Source organism: Sprattus sprattus (genome assembly GCF_963457725.1).
Source record: "Sprattus sprattus genome assembly, chromosome: 1".
NCBI lineage: Eukaryota > Metazoa > Chordata > Actinopteri > Clupeiformes > Clupeidae > Sprattus > Sprattus sprattus.
Genome location: NC_137920.1, coordinates 3,069,910 through 3,085,954, shown reverse-complemented (window position 1 = coordinate 3,085,954; position 16,045 = coordinate 3,069,910). Strand labels below are relative to the sequence as shown.

Here is a 16,045-nt window from a genome sequence, read left to right as displayed (position 1 = left end):
CTACTGTATCCACGTCCTTATAAAACCTACCCACATTACCATAGGGAAAGGTCATGTTAAAGCCATATCTAGTGTACCTGAAACCCAGAACATTTGTTCCTCTATAGACTGCTCCTCTATAGACTGCTTCATATATGGGTTTGGAAATTTCATCCACCTGAAACAAAGAGGCAGTAATAACTATAATACCTTTGAAATGATGAAACCTTTTGTGAATGTAAATAGTAATTTGGTCCTTTTGTTAACATTTACAACCTGAATCATAGAGGTAGTAATGCACTAGCTCTCTGTACCTTTTATGTATGTAATGTGTCTTTGGTTAACATGTACAAATACAACTAACATCAATGTAATTGTATTAATGTAAATGCTAACTATCATTGGTTAACATGTACAAATACAACTTGAATAAAACGTACCACTCTAGTAATATTTCTTTCCAGATTTCTGAACTCTTCGCTGGTATTGTCTTTGAGCTCATCCTTAAATTGAATATCGGTTGGTAAGGTCGCCCGAAAACTGAGACTGCGAGCTGAGGGTGACAAAGATGCGATGACAACTGCAAACATCAGAGTTGAAACAAACTCAGAGAAACATCTGTGTCTGCTTCCCTCACTGCAGTAGAGCATAGCATAAGATATAAACAACATTTTGAATGTGTCTCATAGCATTAGATAGGAACAACATACACTATGTGCCTCATAGCATTAGATAGGAACAACATACTGAATGTGTCTCATAGCATCAGATAGGAACAACATACTGAATGTGTCTTATAGCATCAGATAGGAACAACATACTGAATGTGTCTCATAGCATTAGATAGGAACAACATACTGAATGTGTCTCATAGCATCAGATAGGAACAACATACTGAATGTGTCTCATAGCATCAGATAGGAACAACATACTGAATGTGTCTCATAGCATCAGATAGGAACAACATACTGAATGTGTCTCATAGCATTAGATAGGAACAACATACTGAATGTGTCTCATAGCATCAGATAGGAACAACATACTGAATGTGTCTCATAGCATTAGATAGGAACAACATACTGAATGTGTCTCATAGCATTAGATATAAACAACATACTGAATGTGTCTCATAGCATCAGATAGGAACAACACACTGAATGTGTCTCATAGCATCAGATAGGAACAACATACTGAATGTGTCTCATAGCATCAGATAGGAACAACATACTGAATGTGTCTCATAGCATTAGATAGGCAGTGCCCCACCAGACCCACGAGATGGCTGTTAAGCAGAAGGCTCAATCCATTCCTACTTCGTGGCAAACTATATAGTATATATTTTTATATGCAAATTAGCGTACATATTTGTGTGAATAAACTTGACTCACAAGCATTATAGGCTTGCTTTGGAGTAATTTGATTTGTGTGTTCTACTGCCTGTGTGCCATAGACATGAATGAACGTTATGTCTATATTTCCGTTTCCTGTTTCCGGGAGGGCAAAGACCCACGCTGCCCCTACGTTACCATAGAAACACCAATGAGCGCGAACCACACAGGCCAAAGTTAACATTGAGACTAGGGGCAATTTCAAATTTGCCCCTAGACGTAAACTGCGTAATCTACGTATTCTACGTAATATAGACTGGGATTATGCGAAACCCGCGAGAACTCTACCCCGAGACTAAGCAAAAAAACATACAGTGAGAGTGAGATCAGGAGTTACAGGAGAGTTACAGGAGAGTTCGCTATCGGTAGATTTTACACAATTTTGAAAGAGTTTTTTAATGAATGAATAAGAATGAATAACGTACATTATTTGCTGAGGGTGCAATTCAGCACATTGCCGGTGGAAGAAAAATTGGAAATAAAACTTTTGGGACAACACAGTCCATGCTTTCTATTGAAAACACCTTCATTAATGGACTGCTGGATTTTAACGACAAAGAAATCGAGAGGTTTGCTCAAGCAAAGAACCGACGAGCCAACTTCCTTTTTAAGTGATCTGCATTGGTGAGTCAAAACCTTTTGTTTTTGTTTTTGGAGCTGAAGGAGATCGTCTTTCTGTTTTTACAAAGTTTTGTTTAATAAATTATGCAAGTTATTGAAGCAATGTGTCTGTCTAATCTTTTAACTTTAATGCTATATTATAGTGCGTACCATGTTGGCTCTCTGAGATTCTTTGGAACGAAGAGTGCGTTTAAAATATAATGTAATATTATTATTATTATTATTATTATTATAGGCAACATCTTTGTGTCGTGCTAAGCGGTAAAGCATGTGAAATGTATTTGAAATAGGATGTCTGCTCCCTGCTGGCACTCAAAATGCAGCCCATAGTATACCTGACTGGTCTCACGTAGGCCTACTGTTATAATAATCAGCTACCTCTATTTTTGTGACATAATATGACGTCATATAAATTTGCCCCACCAGAAATTTCAGGCTAAAATCGCCACTGGGAACAACATACTGAATGTGTCTCATAGCATTAGATAGGAACAACATCCTGTATGTGTCTCATAGCATAAGATAGGAACAACTCACTGTATGTGTCTCATAGCATCAGATAGGAACAACATACTGAATGTGTCTCATAGCATTTGATAGGAACAACATCCTGTATGTGACTGTCTCACTCACAACAGAACAGCGTAGTGTTGAATGAGCCGCAGAGAAATGGACCTGCCAGCCAAAACAACGATCCTAAAGCATATCAGGCTTGAGTCATGGTTGATAAACCTATATGAATATATGCTTGCTGAAAGTGCTTGAGCCATGTTTGATAAACCTAATATAAACGAATATATACTTGCGGAAAACAGCTTGAAGAGTGAAATGTACTTTCATACCGTGTATCTATCTTTCTTTTTCCATCCAGATTTAATGTAGGTCTGTCAAATTTAACGAAATAATAACCAGGCACAGAGGAAGTTGGCATATAGGAAGTAATTCCTGATGGCACAGAGGAAGTCATACCTGATGGCACAGAGGAAGTTGTCACAGAGGAAGTCACTCCTGATGGCACAGAGGAAGTTGTCACAGAGGAAGTCACCCCTGATGGCAAAGAGGAAGTTGGCACAGAGGAAGTCACTCCTGATGGCACAGAGGAAGTTGTCACAGAGGAAGTCACCCCTGATGGCACAGAGGAAGTTGTCACAGAGGAAGTCACTCCTGATGGCACAGAGGAAGTTGTCACAGAGGAAGTCATTCCTGATGGCACAGAGGAAGTCGTTCTGGATGTAACAGATGGAGTAGTTCCTGTTGGCACAGAGGAAGTAATTAGGTGCTGAAGCCACTTAGTCTGCATATGTGTAAGAGCTATATGCGTAAAATAAAGGAACCTTTTGTCTATGTGTGAGTGAGGTCAAAGAAGGGTTGAACTACGCTTGTCAGACCCTGTGCCTGTATCCTCGCATTACAGACAGCGCAGTTGGGATGACACGAAAGGACTTTTAGTTGAGCATGGCTATTCTCGCTAACATTTCAAACATTTAAGGCTTCAGAGTTAGATATATCTAAAGTATATAAACCCTGTTTGAAATTGCTTCACTCAACATTGTGCTGTGAGTGAGCCCGAAAATTGTTGCTGAATACATTTTTTGCTTTGGTTTGTGCACACATTATGTCTCACAGGCCTACCTACCTGAATATTCTTGCCCACGCACCCGTGCAGGTGGGTACTGAAGTTGGCCTAGATGTAATGGGTACTGAGTTAAGCCTAGCTGTAGTGATGACTGGGGTTAGCCTAGCTATAGTGGTGAATGGGGTTAGCCTAGCTGCTGGGTATTAGGGTTAGCCTTGCTGTTATGGTGTATGGGGTTAGCCTAGCTGTAGTGGTGACTGGGGTTAGCCTAGCTGCTGGGTATTAGTCAAAGTCAAATTCAAAGTGTGTTTATTATTGCATGTACCAAATTGCTTCAGCACAGCAAAATTCTTACGACTTAGCAAGCATCATTCATCTACGCAGTAGACGTCATACATATAACATATACCAAAAAATAACATAAAACTCTATAACACTATGACAATAAAACGTATAAAATGTAACATTAACATACAACAATTTAAAGAACAACATATAGCTCTGTAACACTATGACATTATAACAATATAACATATAACATAAAACATTAACATTCAACAATTAAGAGTAGAAGGGCTAGCAGCCGTTTAAAGTTTGAATTGAGGCATATTAAGAATAAGTTAAAAAGTTTTTAAAATTGTGCAAATATATCTAGGAAGTGAATTGTATGAGTGGGGGAGCAGGGAGTAGGTGGAGGTGGCGACTGTTCAGTGGGTCAGTGTTGCTGATTCAGAAGCCTTACAGCCAGGGGGAAAAAGCTGTGAGTCTAGTAGTCCGTGTTCGGATGCTCCGGTAGCGTCTACCAGATGGCAGCAATGAAAATAGTCCATAGCCTGGGTGGCTGTTGTCCTTTAAAATCTTTTGTGCTCTCCTCAGGCATCTAGTGTTATAGATGCCTTGCACGTAGGGAAGATGGCTGCCGGTGATACGCTCCGCTGTCTTCACCACCCTCTGCAGGGCCTTGCGGTCGGCAGCGGAGCAGCTACCATACAGCAGCTACCATACCAGGCAGTGATGCAGCCTGAGAGGATGCTCTCAATGGTGCATCTGTAAAAGTTTGTTAGTGTTTTAGAAGACATGCCAAACTTCTTGAGTCTCCTCAAGAAGTATAGCTTCTGTGCAGTTTTGACTGCTGAGCCTGCCTGCATGGACCAGGTTAGGTCATCCTTGATGTACACACCGAGGAATTTGAAGTTGGAGACTCTCTCCACTTCAGCTCCCTCGATGTGTATGGGGTCCTGACCCCCCCTCTGCAGCTTCCTGAAATCCAGGATCATCTCCTTGGTTTTGCAGAAGTTGAGAGACAGGTTGTTCTCTTGGCACCATTCTGCCAAGCCCCTTACCTCATCTCTATAGGCGGTCTCATCGTTGTTAGAGATGAGACCCAGGATGGTAGTGTCGTCTGCAAACTTCAGAATGATGTTAGAACTGTGTGTTGCCACACAGTCCTGCGTGAACAGGGAGTACAGGAGGGGACTGAGTACACAGCCCTGGGGGGCCCCGGTACTCAGGGTCAGTGAGGAGGAGGTGTGGTTGCCCATTCTCACCACCTGCTCGTCAGGAAGTCCAGGATCCAGTTGCACAGGGGTGTTTTAAGACCCAGGCCCCTGAGTTTCGGGACGAGCTTGGCAGGCACAATAGTGTTGAATGCTGAGCTGTAATCCACAAACAGCATCCTCACATATGTGTTGCTCTTTTCCAGGTGGGAGAGGGTGGTGTGTGTTGCTAGGGCAATGGCATCGTCGTCGTATTAGGGTTAGCCTTGCTGTAATGGTGTATGGCAGGGGTTTTCAACAGGGGGTCCACGGCCCCCTGGTGGTCCGCGGGGGCATTGCAGGGGGTCCGCGACATGAGCCTATGTTGATCAGTTCACCATTGATCTTTTTCATTTTTATATACAGTACTGTGCAAAAGTTTTAGGCAGGTGTGAAAAAATGCTATGAACTAAGAATGCTTTGAAAAATGTAAACAATAAATGTTTATTTTTTATCCATTTACATGGTAAGACTGAGCACAGCAACAAGACACAGCGTAGTTATACTGCATCATCAGGGTCTCTCCCAGACAAAGATTTCAAAGCAGACAGGGGTTTCAAAATGTGCAGTTCAAGCTCTTTTGAAGAAGACGTTGAGGATCGTAGACGCAGTGGTCAGCCAAGGAAACTTAATGCAGCTGATGAAAAACACATCAAGCTTATTTACCTTCGAGATCGGAAGATTTCAAGCAGTGGCATCAGCTCAGAACTGACAGAAACCAGTGGTACCCAGGTACAGACATTTACTGTCCGGGGAAGTCTGGCCAGAACTGGTCTTCATGGAAGAGTTGCAGCCAAAAAGCTCTACCCCGACAAGGAACAAGGCCAAGTGACTGAACTAAGCACGAAAACATAGAAACTGGGGTGCAGAAACATGGCAGAAGGTGCTCTGGACTGATGAGTCAAAATTAGAAATATTTGGCTGTAGAAGAAGGCAGTTTGTTCGCCGAAGGGCTGGAGAGAGGTACAATAATGAGAGTCTGCAGGCAACAGTGAAGCATGGTAGAGGAGGTTCCTTTCAAGTTTGGGGCTGCATTTCTGCAAGTGGAGTTGGAGATTTGGTCAGGATGAATGGTGTCTTAAATGCTGAGAAATACAGGCAGATGCTAATCCATCATGCAATACCATCAGGGAGGCGTATGATTGGCACCAAATGTATTCTGCAGCAGGAACATAACCCCAAACATACAGCCAATGTCATTAACAACTATCTTCAGCTTAAAGAAGAACAGAAAGTCCTGCAAGTGATGGTATGACCCCCACAGAGCCCTGATCTCTACATCATCGAGTCTGTCTGGGTTTACATGAAGAGACAGAACATTTTTAGGAAGCCTACATCCACAGAAGATCTGTGGTTAGTTCTCCAAGATGTTTGGAACAATTTACCAGCCGAGTTCCTTCAAAAACTGTGCGCAAGTAGTTTTATTATGACACCTTTCGTTTATATACCGACTGTATTAGAGATAACTGGCGGGGAATGTTGCAGCATGCAAACACAGTTTGAGAATGGCTGAACTTTCAATCATTTCAGTGAATATCAGGGGTCTAAACGGGCCGGTCAAACGGACTAAATTCCTGGATTACTTGAGAAGAAAGAAAGTAGACGTTGCACTTGTACAAGAATCTCACCTACGCAAAAGAGATGTGAATCGTTTACAAAATAAATACTACCGAGTTGCGGCGGCATCCAGTGATGACACTAAAACTAAGGGCTCCATCGTTTTGCTATCGCGGAGTTGCGCTCTCACTATAGTTAAATGTAGTAAAGACCAAACTGGAAGGATATGCTACGTATGCACCACTATAAGGAATAGGAAAATAGCTTTTGTTTCTGTGTATGCGCCAGCTGTATTTGATGAAAACTTTTTTCCACGGTTAACTAATGAATTACTTTCACTTAGTGAATACTCTTTAATTGTAGGGGGAGATATGAACGCAGTGCTAGATCTGAAGCAGGATAGATCAGGGGTAAACCACACAAAGGCCCAACAACAGGCAGTAGACAGGTTCAGAGCAGTAGTGGAATCTCTTCATCTTACAGATATCTGGAGAATGCACAATCCAACTAGCAAAGATTACACTTTCTTTTCCACACGTCACCTCTCCCACTCCCGCATTGACTATATGTTATGTTCTACTGGGCTCAGGACAATGTTCCCATCAATAACAATGGAGCCAGCTATTATGTCTGATCACAAACCACTAATAACCACATTTCAATGTGCTGCCTGGGGAGAAAAGTCTAGAAGATGGCAATTTAACACCTCCCTTCTCCAGAACACAGAGTTTGATTTAGAATTTAGAACCAAACTCACTGAATTTATATTAGTCAACACAGGCTCGGTCTCTGATTCAGCATTTGTGTGGCAGGCGACAAAGGGATTTATCAGGGATTTTACATCCTCCTTTGCAGCTAACCTGAAGAAAAAAAGAGGCGCAAGGATTGCGGAATTGGAGGGAGAGTGTCAAACCTTAGAGCAATCTCTTACAAGCGGTTTCTCTAACTCTACATATGGTCTTTTAGTGAAAAGTCGAGCGGAATTGAACGATCTACTAAGAAGGAGAGCTGAATTTATAATGCACAGAGTGAGGCAGAATTATTATTTCAATGGTTGTAAACCGAGCAAATTGCTTGCTCTCAAATTAAAGCAGAGTGAGTCCAGGGGTACAATTAACAGCATCCGTACAGAGTCTGGTATTTCATCAGGCCCTAAAGATATCAATGGTACTTTTCAAGATTTTTATTCAAAGCTGTACAAGTCCTCAGCTAATCCTGACACATTACAGTGCCAGGACTTTCTTAAGAAACTGGATCTACCTTTTCTTGACTCAGAGGAGGCAGATGAACTGGGTGAACCAATATCACTAGAGGAACTTAAGTTAGCATTAAATGGAATGAATAAAGGGAGGACATCCGGATTAGATGGGATTCCACCAGAGCTTTTAGTACAATACTTTGATATACTTGGACCTACAATGTTACAAGCCATAACCTCAGCTGTAGAAAAGGGCACTTTTCTTCGACAGACAAACACCGCACTAATATCTCTTATACCCAAAAAAGGCAAAGATCATACTGATTGTTCCAATTATAGACCTATTAGCCTTCTTGGGACTGATGTTAAGCTTTTCTCTAAAATATTGGCACTTCGCTTGGAGCGCTTTATTGACAAATTAGTCCACCCCGACCAAACGGGTTTCATACCAAAGCGCAACGCTGCAGATAATGTACGTAGGTTACTGCATGTAATACATGAAGCCAGAAACCTCCCAACACCAGCAGCAGTTTTATCAGTCGATGCTGAAAAGGCGTTTGATCGCCTGGAGTGGAACTACCTGTGGCAAGTAATGGAGACACTTGGTCTTGGGCGCAAATTCATTGAGATGGTGCAGGTTTTATATGCCAATCCCACAGCCATAGTCTCAACCAATGGATTGCATTCACAGCCATTTCCTGTGGAGCGTGGCTCCCGACAAGGATGTCCACTTTCACCCATGCTGTTTGCTATATCTTTGGAACCACTAGCTCAAGCCATAAGGCAAAATACAATCTGTAATGTCCAATTCAAAGCTAGTAACAGCTCAATATCTTTATTTGCAGATGACATTTTGTTGTATATATCTGACCTTGAGGACTCTATTCCAAAGATTCTCAAGCTGTTTAGTGAATTTGGCTCAATCTCGGGTTATAAAATTAACTGGAACAAGTCTAATATGTTGCTATTAAACAACAGGCCAGTGTCTTTACCCATGACTAGTATGATACCAATCCAAAGCAAAATTACATATCTGGGTATCATCATTCACACATCATTACAGCGAGTTGTCCAAGACAACTATGAAACTATTTTAAGCAATGTCCGAAGTGATTTAGCTAGATGGACAGCTCTCCCAGGGTCACTACGGTCCAGGATTGCTGTTGTTAAAATGAACATTTTGCCCCGTGTGAACTTTTTAAGTGCAATGATCCCCCTACCTCCACCAGCAAATTTCTGGAAGAATCTTGATTCCCTAATTAGGCAGTATATTTGGAACAGCAAACAACCTAGACTCAAATTCACTACACTACAACGCACCACAGGCAATGGAGGCCTTGCTCTCCCCAACTTTAAAGTGTATCACATGGCCTTTCAGTTACGTGCCCTCAGAGTATGGATGGACCCCTTATGCACAGTCCCATGGAGAGAAATAGAGCAACAACTTATTGGAATTCCAAGATTACAAGACTTTGCTTTTGCAGGTATTGGTCTAAAAAAGTGTATGCTGACCTATGGCCCTATAATTACAAATACAATAGCCAACTTTAGGCGGGCGGAAGGACACTTGTGCTATACCAATAAGTGGCACAGGAATACCCCTCTATGGCACAACATGCACTTAATGTCCGGTAATAAGCCCTTTGTTTTAAAGGAGTGGAGTGAGAGAGGTATTTATACGCTGGACCTGTTGTTTGATGGAAAAGGTTTGCTGAGCTTTGAGGAACTCCGAACCAGTTTTGATGTCCCTAAAACATCTTTTTACTTTTATCTTTGCTTAAGATCAGCACTGAAAGGCTGTGGAGCGCCATGGGGGAAAGATCTTGAGGCACATCCAGTCATTAAGTGGGTTTCTGATAACCCCATGAGAGGTCTAGTTTCCGTGATCTACACAGAGCTAATGCAAGCATCCACAGGTGAACTCCCATTAGTAAAGAAATGGGAAAAAGATCTAAACATTCAGGGAGACGCTATCAATTGGGACGTAGTTTGGGATAATATTTTCCACTGCTCCAAAAACCCAAACCATCAGTCCATTCACTTTAATATATGCCACAGGACATATTGGACCCCTCAGAGAAGATATATTACAAAAGCCGTTTCCAATCCTCATTGTACATTCTGTCAACCTGAACAAACTGGGACTTTCCTACACATGGTGTGGGAGTGCGAAGAGGTACACGCTTTTTGGCATAAAACAACATCAATAATAGCTGATATAATAGGATGTCCAATCCCTCTTGAACCGGTCGTCTTATTACTAAATGATGAATCTGGGTTGAACCTGACTGAAAAACAGAGGAAGATATGGTTAGCTGGCTCAACAGCAACTAAGAAAATGATAGCCCAGAGATGGCTCCCTCCTCACTCTCTCGTTATGCGGAAGTGGTTATCATACTTTCTGGATATAGTGATGCTCGAGCTATCCACAGCAAGGGTTAACAAAGCAAAACTCAGAACTGTCGAACTGTGGAGATCTGCGGCAGCCCGAATCTCTTACATGCTGACCTCAACAGCACAGGAACTAGATAATTCCCCAGTAGACAGTGACTAGACAAGGTGTTTTATTTTATTTATTTACTTACTTTTGTTTGTTTGTTTTCTATTAAAATATTATTTTTTCTTTTTTTCATGAGACCGCAGGGGGGTGGGGGTGGGGGGGATTGTATGTTGTATGTTGTTTATCCTGTGGGCTGTGGGGGGTGGGGGGAGGGGGGGAGGGGGATTCAGTTTATGTACACCAGATGATAAATGGAAATAATGTTCTGATATACTTTTGTCTTGCATGTTGTAACTGCATGAATGTCTTGACTGCATAAATGGTGTCAATAAAAAATTGATCACAAAAAAAAAAAAACTGTGCGCAAGTGTATCTGGAAGAATTGATGCTATTTTGAAGGCAAAGGGTGGTCACACCAAATATTGATTTAATTTTGAATTTTCTTCTGTTCCTTCACTGCATTTTGTTAATTTATGAAGAATTGATGAAAATAAACTTTTAACACTTCCATTTTTGAAAGCATTCTTAGTTTACAGCATTTTTTCACACGTGCCTAAAACTTTTGCACAGTACTGTATTCGCTTTGATATTTCAACACATTTACAGATTACTCTTGAATATCGTGAAACATATCTCAAATAAGAAAAAAGTGTCTAAAGGAAATTCACGCTGACAGAATGTAGGTACGCTGCACCTATCCAGTCTATTGTAGCCTGTGCTTTGCTAATGTAAATGCATTTGTCCCTGAAGTCATGCCAAACGCACATTATTCGTAATGTACAATCTTGCGCGCAAGTTGAAACGCATCTGCAGTAAAGCATAGCATACATGTACTTTTGAAGTTTAGTCGAAAAAGTAATACTTTTGGTGAACGACTAAAGTTATCCACTGTCCTTAGCTAACATTTAGTTCTAAAGTCGGGTTAGCTGGTCAGAAGCACCAATGGATTGGTTTTTAGTGAGGAGAGTGACAGAGGGACAGACTGCCACGATATAGGGACAAGGACAGGCTTCCAACAAAGCTACACTATCACAGGATACAGGGAAACAAAGTCGGAAAAGAAAAAGAAAATACAATGAGGACTACATCAAATACGGATTTACAGTAACAACAGACAGAGCAGGAGAGGAGGTACCACTGTGTTTTGTGTGTTCAACATTACTGTCAAATGAAGCCATGAAGCTGTCAAAACTAAATTGCGTGTCTAAAAACGTAGACGCTTCAAGAACGTCTTGGCAAAGTGAGACGGGCAAAACAGCTGCAGACACACCAGGCTGTTTTGCCCTGCGCCTATGCTGCGTGCGCAACCTGCCTGGCCGAGTGTGCCATTGATGAGCGGTGCGCCTCCGCGCCTTGCGCTGAACAGTTGAAAATATTTCAACTTTTAAGTGCACCTAAAAATGCTTGAAAGGCGCACCATAGAAAAAAATGGTTTTGCTACCGTCAAGTTTTTAGAAATGCGCTTGGTGTGTTTCAGCTCTATTGCAGCATATGGGGACGCATACAACATTACTTGAATGCTAAGCCTATTGAGTACATTCAACAGATGTTGCGTGATTTTTATGTCTTAAGTGGATAAGTTGCCAGACAGAATTTCCAGAGCTTGCTGCAAAAGGAATGAGGTGCCTGAAAACCCCTGGTGTATGGGGTTAGCCTAGCTGTAGTGGTGACTGGGGTTGACTAGCTAGGAGTAAAACCTAGAGTTAAGTTAGCAAAGTTCCTAGGGGTTCGCATTATATTTTTGTCATTGTTTCATAGCCTCAGCATGTTTATCATTAATGAAATAATTACTGAGTTGTTTATCTTACTTTGAGGTACAATGGTAGCTGGAGGAGGAGTCACAGTGAACTGGATAAAGCCTGGTTGGTTACTGTTGATGAAGGAGTTGATCCAGCTCTGATAACGGGACACCCTTGTGTAAACACCAGGGAAATTGGGTTGAGCACAGCCTCTTCCAAAACTAACGATACCGGACTGGACCCACACAGAGTCCTGTTTGCTCACCAGTGGACCTCCTGAGTCTCCCTGAAAACAGAAGTGTCATCATGAAAATACAAAATAATTTCCTTAAGCATGGCAGAGAAGGTTTGATGATCTTCATCAGGGGACACAACAGAAAGTTTTGTTCTTAAAGTTCTTATGAAATACATTTTGTTTTTACATTCATTAATTTCTCTGTTTATCAAACTCTCAGTCCTATGATGAAAAGATGAGCATCTTCCTTACCTGACATGCATCTTTCCCTCCAGTGAGTACACCAGCACAGATCATGTTGTCTGTGATTGAGCCGACTCCATACAAAGAGTTACACTGTGTGTTCACAATCACAAGCACCTCAACTTCCTGTAGAGTCCCAGGGGATGGAAGGGATACTGGGAGTGACATAGAGACAACACACTCAAGACTGGGAAAGGAAATATTACCTAACTACAAAACACTCAAGACTGGGAAAGGGAACGTTACCTAACTATAACACACTCAACACTGGGAAAGGGAACGTTACCTAACTACAACACACTCAACACTGGGAAAGGGAACGTTACCTAACTACAACACACTCAACACTGGGAAAGGGAACGTTACCTAACTACAACACACTCAAGACTGGGAAAGGGAACGTTACCTAACTATAACACACTCAACACTGGGAAAGGAAACATTACCTAACTATAACACACTCAACACTGGGAAAGGGAACGTTACCTAACTATAACACACTCAAGACTGGGAAAGGGAACGTTACCTAACTACAACACACTCAAGACTGGGAAAGGGAACGTTATCTAACTACAACACACTCAAGACTGGGAAAGGAAACGTTATCTAACTACAACACACTCAAGACTGGGAAAGGGAATGTTACCTTACTATAACACACTCAAGACTGGGAAAGGGAACGTTATCTAACTACAACACACTCAAGACTGGGAAAGGGAACGTTACCTTACTATAACACACTCAAGACTGGGAAAGGGAACGTTATCTAACTACAACACACTCAAGACTGGGAAAGGGAACGTTACCTAACTACAACACACTCAAGACTGGGAAAGGGAACGTTATCTACAGTAACTATAACACACTCAAGACTGGAAAAAGGGACAAATAAGCTTCTAAGACCGTGATATTTATTTTATATTTGACTTACGTTCACCCGAGTACAACTCCCAGCATTTCCCCATCCAGATTATTATTGACACTTTTATTAATATCAACACTTTTATTAATATCAGTACTTAAATCAAATACTAAATATTCCCCAGCCAGATTATTATTGACACTTGTGTATGTGCACTTTTCTTAATATGAATACTTAAATCAAATACTAAATATCAGTGAATGTACAATTTAATTGATATCAATGCTTAATTCAAATACTTAACAGCAGCCTATGTACGCTTTTCTAAATGCTCCATGGCCTACTACCTTATTACCAATTTTAGTTTACCTCCATCACGAATGTCTCCCCAGCCAGTGACCCAGCTGTTGGTGCGATTGACGAACACACTCTCACTGGCAGCCAGACACACAGGCCTGATGAAGTTAGTGAAGGTGACTGAGGCACTGAGCTGAAGCAGAGCAATGTCGTTGCCGCTGGTGGAACTGATGTAATCGACGTGGATGACAATCCTACTCACGGTCGCTCTCACTTCATTTGGGTTGCTGCCCTCCTGGTTCTGCCGACCTAAATACACCTCAAGATCACCTGCACCCACACTGTCAAGAAGAAGACAGATCATTAATGAATAACAAGGAATGAAATACACTGTGGCGAAAAATAACAGCACAGTTTTGTAGAGTACATATATGGCTTTTATTATTAAGGTATGTTTCAGAAAACAAATATTTGTCTTGGCCGCTAGCAGCTAAGGGGAATTCGAACACGTTGCTAAAAACAGTGGGGGGAGGTCCGCAAATCGTCCACGAACCGTGCTGAACAAGGGGGTTAAGAGAACCCAGATACACCACAACATCAGCTACAGCTACACACTGACATGACAACCGGACAAGACCCAAATACACCACAACATCAGCTACAGCTACACACTGACATGACAACCGGACAAGACCCAAATACACCACAACATCAGCTACAGCTACACACTGACATGACAACCGGACAAGACCCAAATACACCACAATATCAGCTACAGCTACACACTGACATGACAACAGGACAAGACCCAAATACACCTCAACACCAGCTACAGTCACACACTGACATGACAAGACCCAAATACACCACAACATCAGCTACAGTTACGCACTGTCTGACATGACCCAAATACACCACAACATCAGCTACAGTCCCAAGACAAAACAAGTAATTTTATGACTTGATTTAAAAAAAAAAAAAAATCTGTAGATGTTCTTCTGTTTGAGTGACAGCACTAGTTACCTTGGGAAACAGTGAGCAGCTGAGAGCACCCAGTCCTTATTGATGAGGGATCCTCCACAGATGTGGGAGCCAAAAAAGTGGATACTGGCCTGCCATGGCCAACTACCTGCTGGTGCATCCTGGCCCCCAACTATCCTGGTGTTGAGTGGAGGTCTGCCACACACTGGAAGAGAGAGGCTAGCGTTAAGGGCTACCATACACTGTGAATGTAAGTGTGTGTCTGTACATATATATATATATATATATATATATATATATATATATATATATATATATATATATATATATATATATATTATGGCATGCCGTTCAGGAAATTAACATTTGAATATATATATACAAAACTCTGAATATATATACAAAAGTCTGAATATATATACAAAACTCTGAATATATATACAAAAGTCTGAATATATATACAAAACTCTGAATATATATATACAAAAGTCTGGATATATATATATACAAAAGTCTGAATATATATACAAAACTCTGAATATATATACAAAAGTCTGAATATATATACAAAACTCTGAATATATATATACAAGAGTCTGAATATATATACAAAAGTCTGAATATATATACAAAACTCTGAATATATATACAAAAGTCTGAATATATATACAAAACGAAGTCTGAATATATATACAAAACAAAGTCTGAATATATATATACAAAACAAAGTCTGAATATATATACAAAACGAAGTCTGAATATATATACAAAACTCTGAACTCTGAAGCGCTCAATCCGTCTTTGTCCGCCATATTGGATTGAGCGCTTCCTATTAAATCAATGGTACCAAAATGTTTGTAATTACGTATTTTCTGCTTCATGAAACTCTGTTTTTCTGTTGTATTGTTCAATTTTGACATTGATTTCTCACTAGAAATGCAATAATAACACGTTTATTTTACACCGTTTGACTTCACAAAGGATATTTTTAGAGGCAGGTTCCCCATTGACTTGACTGGGGTCTTGTCAAAACCTTCGTAATTCCTTGTTTTCTGCTTCATGAAATACTGTTTTTCTGTTATATGGTAGGGTGACCAGACGTGCTCTTTTTCGGACATGTCCTCTTTTTGAGACCTAAAAAATGCGTCCGGCAGGGATTCCCAAATCGTCCGGGATTTTGCCTCGTCGGGTGCTTCTCAAAATGATATTTCTACGAGTAAGTAAGGGTAGACACATTTCTGGAAACACACCCGTGACCTTTGACTGGTTATATTGTCCTGTAGTACCTTACGTTATTTATACCCTTGGAATGGCCAACCTATCTAGGTCATGGT

At 41.0% G+C, this 16,045-nt stretch overlaps 1 protein-coding gene across 1 annotated transcript; it reads right to left on the bottom strand.

The window, feature by feature from the left end:
• Positions 1 to 483: 483 nt before the first annotated feature.
• LOC308370179 (serine protease 33-like) lies at positions 484 to 14,950 on the bottom strand (the record flags this gene model as incomplete). Its single annotated transcript, XM_080844775.1, has 7 exons — positions 484 to 559; positions 2,958 to 3,239; positions 9,946 to 10,003; positions 12,163 to 12,379; positions 12,581 to 12,726; positions 13,803 to 14,071; positions 14,754 to 14,950. The coding sequence occupies 7 exons, from the start codon at positions 14,948 to 14,950 to the stop codon at positions 484 to 486; spliced, it is 1,245 nt and encodes a 414-aa protein (XP_080700901.1).
• Positions 14,951 to 16,045: the final 1,095 nt, after the last annotated feature.